The sequence below is a fragment of the Microcaecilia unicolor genome, chromosome 3 (genome assembly GCF_901765095.1).
Source record: "Microcaecilia unicolor chromosome 3, aMicUni1.1, whole genome shotgun sequence".
Classification (NCBI taxonomy): Eukaryota; Metazoa; Chordata; class Amphibia; order Gymnophiona; family Siphonopidae; genus Microcaecilia; species Microcaecilia unicolor.
Window position 1 is genome coordinate 291479618 of NC_044033.1, and position 9447 is coordinate 291489064.

The 9447-nt window shown below is 46.8% G+C and overlaps 1 protein-coding gene across 3 annotated transcripts in view; it reads right to left on the minus strand.

Annotated features, from left to right (window-relative positions):
* COL2A1 (collagen type II alpha 1 chain) overlaps nt 1-5621 on the minus strand; it is a 308500-nt gene extending 302879 nt beyond the window's left edge. For all 3 annotated transcript variants that reach the window (XM_030198168.1, XM_030198167.1, XM_030198166.1), the window contains exon 1: nt 5450-5621. In XM_030198168.1, coding sequence (XP_030054028.1) covers nt 5450-5543 — 94 coding nt within the window. In that variant the 5' untranslated portion in view covers nt 5544-5621. The remainder of the gene's footprint in view (nt 1-5449) is intronic.
* Nucleotides 5622-9447: the final 3826 nt, after the last annotated feature.

Below are 9447 nucleotides of genomic sequence, written 5' to 3' on the forward strand. Positions count from 1 at the left end.
GCATGTGAAAATAGAAAAATATTTTCTGGCGTGGGAAACGTCGGGCAGCAAACACAAAGCTACTGCAGGGCACCTGGGAGTAGCCGGCGGCAGTGCTGTTTTGCCACACCCTACCCATACGGTAGCCCTACCACCTCTTCTTGGAAAAGGGCCCCTAAATGATAATTCTAAAATGGCATCTAGGCAGCCGGATTCTGTTGTAGAACACTAGCATCACAGTGCCAGCTTACGTGCTACCATACTTCCGTTACTTTTAACAACAGTCTTTTTAAAGACCAGCTTAAGTCTATTTTACAAGACGTGTCACCAAGGACATATGTGAACACCAGCATACGTATCAAAACTCCTGAACAGGCACGTAGGTGCCGAAACATGGTACCATGTCGAGTAAGATTTAATAAACATCTTTGCTTCAGCATCCTGAGTATGTTTTGAAGAGCCTGATCCAGTTCCCACTCCTTGGGTTCTGATAGAATACTAGCATACATCAGCATCTTTATGCGCCCACTTGCGCCACGCCAATAGCAGGTGTAAATGTGCATGCCTATATGCGGCACTTCCAACGTGTAAATTACAGTATTCTGGGAGCCTCCTCCTATGCACGCTCCCTAGCAGTTAGATGTTAGGGGGTTTGCTAAGCAGTATTAACGGACCCTTTTACTAAAGGGTTGCCGCACGGCAAACCGGAACTACTGCCAGCCCAAGGCCACCAGCTGTAGTTCCACCTTGAGCACGTGTCATTTCTGGTAATACGGAAAATACACTCACGTACACAAGGAGTGACACGAGCTGCACATACTGCAGCAGGACATGTTTATTCACTTCTGCCCTAGCTGAGATAACATTTTATCATTATCTCTCTGACCTCATGTGCAACTTTCTTTAAATTAGTCACCTTATTTTCTAACTCCTCTTACTCTCTTACCTATCTATATGTTCCATCTTTGCTTATACCCTACACTGTCAATTAAAATGTACTATTACATATTCTGTTGACATTGTAAGTAGTAAACTATGCCATACTTTGTATTGTTATTTGAATACTTCTACTGCTGTAATTGTCCGTTGCTTATGTTTGATTTTTCTTACTGCACACTGCCTTGAGTGAATTCCTTCAAAAAGGCAGTAAATAAATTCTAATAAATAAATAAATGTCTAGCGTGGCACTAACCCGGTGATATAATCTTACCACATGGCTGTGTCTTTTTAGGGGCTTTTAACCCACTGTGGTAAAAAGGGCACTGGTGCAGAGCAAAAACAGCCCCCACCACTACTGCAGGGCTCACTTGACCACAGTTTGGTAAAAGGATCCCTAAGTGTGAATGTCACTTATAGAATATTGGTTAACGCCCAACTAACACTTACGCACATAACTGTTGCAGTCTCAAATGTAAATGCTAGTATTAAATAACTTGCACATGCAATTGCACTTAACTCTAGGTGACCAGTTAAAGAATGAGGGAGTTGTGTGGATGACACCTTTTTCTTGAACTAACTTAATAGTCTGTGTCTACCTTTGAAGAGCTGCACCTTTCATCAGTCAGTCCTCCTGTGCATCTGAACCTCCTTTTTAGGACCCCAGAAACATTAAAAAGGGTCTGCGTTCTAAAGATTTCTGTTTCTGTGCTGTCCCTGCATGGCGGTTTACAGGCTGCAGCATGGGAAGACTGATGTGGAATTTACACTTGTGACAACCTGTCCAAACAAGTTTAAAAAACATAATTCTTTCCTGCTACCACAAAAGACCCCTTCCAGCATTTAGGGTGAAAAATATATCAGATGTTGAAACCAAATGCTTCATACCAAAAGAAATAAGTTCATTCCGAATCAGTACAGTAGCAATGGAAGTAGATTTGCATCTAAGATACTAGGTAATAACAATACCTTGCAGCCATTCTTCCACTTAAGCTTCAGCAGCTGCAGAGTAACAGGGCCAGCTTAAGATATGAGCCTGGTTAGGAACTGGCTCACGACGCCATAACTCAAGGGTGCCAAAAATGCCAAAACTCAAGGGTGCCAAAAACCTGTCTCAGTTGCTCACCCATCTAAACTTGCAGCAGTGCCAGCGGCAATGCAGGGAATCTGAGGTCTCCAGAATCTCCTCCCGTAGGAGGACTTGAAATCCCTGGTGATCCAGTAGGCCCATGAGCCCCCCCCCCCCTCCATGTAAGCCTGTCCCAAAAGACCCGTCTCTTTCCAAAATCCACCCCTTCTCCCCACTCCGCATCACCCCAACATCTCTTCTAGAACTGCAACTCACCCCAAGGGTCCAAGGAGCAACAGAAGTAGGAGCAATCCTCACTTGCTCCTGTCCTGGTGGTTGCCTTCTTCAAAACAGCACCACTGATCCCAAATCCATGATGCTTCTGGAGGACAGGGGCTTTTTTCCTGCACCCCTTAATCTCCTATTCACTTCCTCTCCTCTCCTTGACCCTGCTGACCTCCCTTCATCTTCCCTAATCATTTCTTCCCTCTTCCCTTCACCTCTTATCCTTTTGCTCTCTCTACTACTACTACTTATCATTTCTATAGCGCTACAAGGCATATGCAGCGCTGTACACCATACATAAAAGACAGTCCCTGCTCAAAGAGCTTACAATCTAGATAAGACAGGTAAGCAGACAGAACAATTAAGGGCAAGGGAAAAAGAGGTGAGGATAAAGGACAGGGCAAGTGAGTTAGGAATCAAAAGCAGAGGTAAAGAGGTGGGTTTTGAGTTTGGACTTGAAAACGGCTAAAGACGGGGCTAGATGTACAGGTTCGGGAAATCTATTCCAGGCATGAGGTGCAGCGAGATAAAAGGAACGAAGTCTTGAATTAGCAGTAGAGGAGAACGGGACAGATAAGAGAGATTTATCTACAGAATGGAGTACTCGAGGGGGGGGCATAGGGAGAGACAAGAGTGGAGAGGTATTGGGGAGCGGCAGAGTGAATGCACTTATAGGTTAACAGGAGAAGTTTGAATTGAATATGGAATGGATGGGGAGCCAGTGAAGTGACTTAAGGAGAGGGCTAATGTGGGCATAGGGACTTTGGTGGAAGATGAGTCGCGCTGCAGAGTTTTGGATTGATTGAAGAGGAGAGAGATGGATGTCGGTGAAGGGTTCTGGTAGAGTGCTCAGAGATGAAGGGACGGATTTTGCTAATGTTGTAAAGAAAGAAACAGGTTTTGGCGATCTGCTGAATGTGAGCAGAGAAGGAGAGAGAGGAGTCAAGATGACCCCAAGGTTACGAGCAGATGAGACGGGGAGAATAAGAGTGCCATCCACCAAAATAGAGAAAGGGGGAGAGGGGAGGTAGGTTTAGGGGGAAAGATGAGAAGCTCAGTTTTGGCCATATTGAGCTTCAGATGATGCCGAGACATCCAGGCAGCAATATCAGACAAGCAGGCTGAGACATTGGTCTGGATGGTGGTTGAGATTTCAGTGGTAGAGAGGTAGATTTGGGAGTCATCTTCCGATCCCTTCTGTTACCTCCTCTCACCTCCTCTGCTTCCCTTCCTTTTTCATGCTTCTCCTTCTCTCCCCTTCTCTATTTCTTCTCCCCTATTCTGCTCATCTCTTCCCTTTCTTCCTCCCCTCATCACCTCATTCACCCCTTTTCCCTCTTTTCTCTTGCTCCCTCTCCTTTCTGTGGTCCCATGTTCTATATCCCTGTTGACCCCATTCCCTCTCACTCTCCCTCCCATCCTCTCTTTGTCCTTTCCCTTCCCCTCCCCTGTCTTCTTTCACCCTGTCATCACTTTCTCTCCCCCAACCCTCATCTCCCCCCCCTACTCCATCTTCTGAACCATCCAGTAGCCTTCAGATGAAAGCGCTTTCAAAATCTATTTTCTGAACTTGCCTCATCCCCGAGAGCATTTCTTCTTTGAGATCATAATAACTGATCTCTCCCTTTTCCCTTTCTATGGCAGCTTGTACCCCTAGTGGTAGAACCAGATCACTGCTAGGGGTCAGCAGTGCCATTCTGAAGAAGACTACCGGTGAATGGAGATCACTCTGGCCCCTGTCACACAGGGACCTCTGGGGTGATGCAGGAGCAGGGGTGAAGCTGGCTGGAACAAAGCTGATACAGGTGGGGGGAGAAGCTGACTGAAAGGGAGCTAATATAGGTGGGAAGGAAAAGCTGGTTGGCTGGGACCTGATATGGGTGGGTTAGCTAGCTAGAAGGGAGTTGATCTAGGGTGGGGGTGCCAATGCAGGTGGGGGACCCCCAAAGCAAAAACTGGCTCAGGACAGCACATTCCTTCAGCTGGTCCTGCAGAATAATCAGACATAGGCTCACCCCCTCCCCACCCCCCATCCCCCCACATCCACCAGTATTCAGTTTGGATGTGTAGACATTTCTGAACAATTTTAAAGCATTTACTTTTATTTTAAGCAAGGATCTATTTGAGTGGGTTAATGTATATTAAGCGTGGTTCAGCAAGAATGTGTCTACCCTCATGTGGCCTCTCATGGGGAGGTTCCTTTTCTATTCCTAAAAAAAAAAAAAAATCGCCATTGGAATGCATTTTTTTTTCAGAGAGGTTTCACCTTTCTGGAGTTTGTGTCTTTATCTTGAAGGCCTCTAATTTGCCACCACCTGCAAACGGATGTCTGTTGTGTCTGGAAAGAGAGGAAAAGTCTCCTCCAGATAGTTCATCAGTAAGGCTGGAGAAATAACAGCCAAAGTGTGGGGGAATAGTCAAGGCAAGTCATCTTCACACAGACACCTCCAGTTTTAATCTCTATGACAAGCCTCATTCAAAAGTACTTCCCCTCCCCCATTTTGTGGATAAAGAGGGGGGGGGGGAACTCACCATTGAATAAGACCTGGTGTCTGCTAATTTGAATAGAAATTTACAACAACAACAAAAAAGTCTGGCAAGGCAAAATGGAAAGCCAATCTCACCAGAAATATAATAAATCAAAGCCATGAGATATCCACCCTGATCTTAATGAACAAAAATATACTGATAAGATGGCATGCTAAAGCAAAAACCTAGTTAGGGTGTTGCTGCAATAAGTCCCCCCCCCCCCCCCCATTAATATCCCATAGCTCTTTTTTGTTTGTTTTTTCATTTCGTTTGTCAGTGTAATTTGTTCAGTGATATAAAAGCTCAGTATACCAACTGTGTCTCACCTGTAATCGCAGACACACAGTAAGCACCGAAGTTAGTGCCATGCCGCATGCGCTCAGAATATAATGAGTTGAACTACCGTTAACCCAAGCCAACAGCATCTTATCAGCTATACACAGGATGGCACTTCAGGACCAGAGGCTGAAAACCCCCCCCCCCCCCCTTTCCCGTACTGCCCTTACTGAAACTTCTAAAACTTGAGGTGACAGAGACGTGACTTCTCTGTAAGAAAGTGAACTAAACTGTGCAGACAGCACCTGTTCAATGCAACGCCACAGCCCCCCCCCCCCCCCCCCCCCGCTGCAAAACGGGGAAGACACAACTTACTGATCTCGCCTTCCTGGGATCTGACCACTGCCAGTGAAAGCAGCTGGGCAGCCGCCAGCAGCACCAGTATCCGCGGATGCACAAAGCTGACCATGTCGAAATATCAGACCTGCAGGTCGATGCTGAGGAGGCGCCGGCTCGAGTTCCCCGGTCACTGGCAAGTCTTCATGCAGCCGATCCCTCGGAACCAGAACAAGGAGGAGGAGAGACGGAAAATCCGGCACCGAGCTCCAGCAGAAGCTTCACACCGTCTGCTCTGCGCTGAGGTACCCCCCACTCGAGTATATCAGCGCTTCCCAGTCCTCCCACTACCCCCGCTCAGCTGTAATTGGAGCATCTTCCCCTCCTCGTTACCTCAGAGCCCTCCTCCGGCAGCCGGGTGGGGGGAGCCCTTTCCCCATCTTTTTCATTGCATCGGAGGCCACGCACAGAACACTCTTCAACTTTGGCCAAGGAACACAAAAGCTCGCCCTCGGAGGTGGATGATTGCTTCGCTGCTCGTCAATGAGGGAGGGGGACGGGAGACTTGTGGCCAGACCTGGTCCCTGGGAGCTAACTTCGGCTGCCTGCCTGCAGAGGGGATCGGTTGCTGACCCCTAGCGGTAGTCTCGCGTTCCTACCGCTGGGTGAGGGTCAGTGGCACAGTGGAAATTCCGGCCAATCCTTACCCCTAGCCTGTGTGCAGGGCCGGTCTTAGCAATTGCGGGGCCCTGTGCAGGCCACTCCAATGAGGCCCCCAGCCTGCACCCTCCCTTCCCAACTCCCAGCCTGCGTCTGTCACCATAAGTCATAATTTATCAGAGTTTAAAAGGAGCTCTCGGAACCCCACCTCACCCCCTACCTTGATGTGCATCCACCATTTCAGTAGAGAGCATCAGACAGTGGCAGCAATGTTTATAGGAATCAAATGCAGTGGCGTGCCTAGCCTCGACGGCACCCGGGGGCGGATAGTCGATGCGCCCCCCCCCAGGTGCAGCATCCCCCCCACGAAATGACACCCCCCCCCGGGTGCACGCCGTGGTGGGGGGGTGCCGCAGCATGTGCCTGTCTGCTCCCAGTTCGCTACGCTCGCTAAATTCTCTCGTTCGCTGCATCTCCCTCCCTCTGCCCTGGAACAGGAAGTAACCTGTTCCGGGGCAGAAGGAGGGAGCTGCTGCAGCGAACGAGAGAATTTAGCGAGCGTAGCGAACTGGGAGCAGACAGGCACGCGCTGCGGCACCCCCCCAGCGGCGTGCACCCGGGGCGGACTGCCCCACTTGGTACGCCACTGATCAAATGAATAATACAGTGCCAGTTAGTAAAAAAAAAAAGTATATACAGTGGGGAAATAAGTATTTGATCCCTTGCTGATTTTGTAAGTGTGCCCACTGACAAAGACATGAGCAGCCCATAATTGAAGGGTAGGTTATTGGTAACAGTGAGAGATAGCACATCACAAATTAAATCCGGAAAATCACATTGTGGAAAGTATATGAATTTATTTGCATTCTGCAGGGGAAATAAGTATTTGATCCCCCACCAACCAGTAAGAGATCTGGCCCCTACAGACCAGGTAGATGCTCCAAATCAACTCGTTACCTGCATGACAGACAGCTGTCGGCAATGGTCACCTGTATGAAAGACACCTGTCCACAGACTCAGTGAATCAGTCAGACTCTAACCTCTACAAAATGGCCAAGAGCAAGGAGCTGTCTAAGGATGTCAGGGACAAGATCATACACCTGCACAAGGCTGGAATGGGCTACAAAACCATCAGTAAGACGCTGGGCGAGAAGGAGACAACAGTTGGTGCCATAGTAAGAAATGGAAGAAGTACAAAATGACTGTCAATCGACAAAGATCTGGGGCTCCACGCAAATCTCACCTCGTGGGTATCCTTGATCATGAGGAAGGTTAGAAATCAGCCTACAACTACAAGGGGGGAACTTGTCAATGACTCAAGGCAGCTGGGACCACTGTCACCACGAAAACCATTGGTAACACATTACGACATAACGGATTGCAATCCTGCAGTGCCCGCAAGGTCCCCCTGCTCCGGAAGGCACATGTGACGGCCCGTCTGAAGTTTGCCAGTGAACACCTGGATGATGCCGAGAGTGATTGGGAGAAGGTGCTGTGGTCAGATGAGACAAAAATTGAGCTCTTTGGCATGAACTCAACTCGCCGTGTTTGGAGGAAGAGAAATGCTGCCTATGACCCAAAGAACACCGTCCCCACTGTCAAGCATGGAGGTGGAAATGTTATTTTGGGGGTGTTTCTCTGCTAAGGGCACAGGACTACTTCACCGCATCAATGGGAGAATGGATGGGGCCATGTACCGTACAATTCTGAGTGACAACCTCTTCCCTCCGCCAGGGCCTTAAAAATGGGTCGTGGCTGGGTCTTCCAGCACGACAATGACCCAAAACATACAGCCAAGGCAACAAAGGAGTGGCTCAGGAAGAAGCACATTAGGGTCATGGAGTGGCCTAGCCAGTCACCAGACCTTAATCCCATTGAAAACTTATGGAGGGAGCTGAAGCTGCGAGTTGCCAAGCGACAGCCCAGAACTCTAATGATTTAGAGATGATCTGCAAAGAGGAGTGACCAAAATTCCTCCTGACATGTGTGCAAACCTCATCATCAACTACAGAAGACGTCTGACCGCTGTGCTTGCCAACAAGGGTTTTGCCACCAAGTATTAGGTCTTGTTTGCCAGAGGGATCAAATACTTATTTCCCTCTGCAGAATGCAAATAAATTCATATACTTTCCACAATGTGATTTTCCGGATTTAATTTGTGATGTGCTATCTCTCACTGTTACCAATAACCTACCCTTCAATTATGGGCTGCTCATGTCTTTGTCAGTGGGCACACTTACAAATCAGCAAGGGATCAAATACTTATTTCCCCACTGTATATAAGATTCTAGAAACACTAAGGTTCATATACTTCCTTAGAATTTTGCTAAAAGTGTCCTGACCTTACTAATTAGAGAGTAAAACCTAGAAATGTTTCCCTTCTCAGATATGACCAAGCAAAAATTAGATTTCACATGAGATATACTTCTGGGATAGGGTACCCACTATAGATACTGATTATGGTGCCAGTTTTCATTTCATTCTATCAAGAAAATGAGATGCCTACTTTTCTTTATAGAATATCAATGCAAATGCATACGTTTAAGGTGAAATCTTTTACAGTAGCTCTATAACTGCACACACTTAGATGTTGGCACATATTCACGTAATGATACCATTCTGTGATATGCTCTGCCCATATTTCACCCAAGCTCTGCCCATCATTTTTGGTTCATTTTCAGGTTTTTTTGGGGGGGGGGCATGTTCCCTATTTTTGACTCACACATTCATTTTAATACTTTCTAATATGCATTGTTTCAAAGGTTGACACACATTACATTGATTTAGTATACACTAAGGGGGAGATTCTATATGACACCTGGAAAATCCACACAGAAATCATTTTTGCCTAAGCATATTCTATAAGATTTAGGTTTGGTATATAGAATACGCTTAGTTGATACCCCACACCTAAAACTACGTGCATCCATTTACACCAACGAAAATGTGGCATAAATCTTATCACGTAGATTTAGGCAGACTGGGCCATATTCTATAACACATGCAAATTTGGGAATGCCCATGAAACTCCCATTTCTCCACCCATAACCATGCCCCTTTTTGATGTGCACATTTGAATTTAGGTACAGTGAGTTGCAGTATACACTTAGTGAGTTATGCACATTAATTCAAATTATTGCCAATTAGTTCTCATTATTGCTTGTTAAGCGCTGTCAACAATGCTGATTGACTTATTAAGGCAATTAAATTACGTGCATTGTTATGGAATACGCTTAGATTTAGACATGGAATGCTAGGCATGATACATAGAATCCGGCAGTAAATTTTTAAGGGGCAGAAATGAACCACGTGGATGCATATCCCTCTCAAAAAGAGCTGAGCATCCTGGCTACAAACTCTTAAAGCATTTCCAGGAA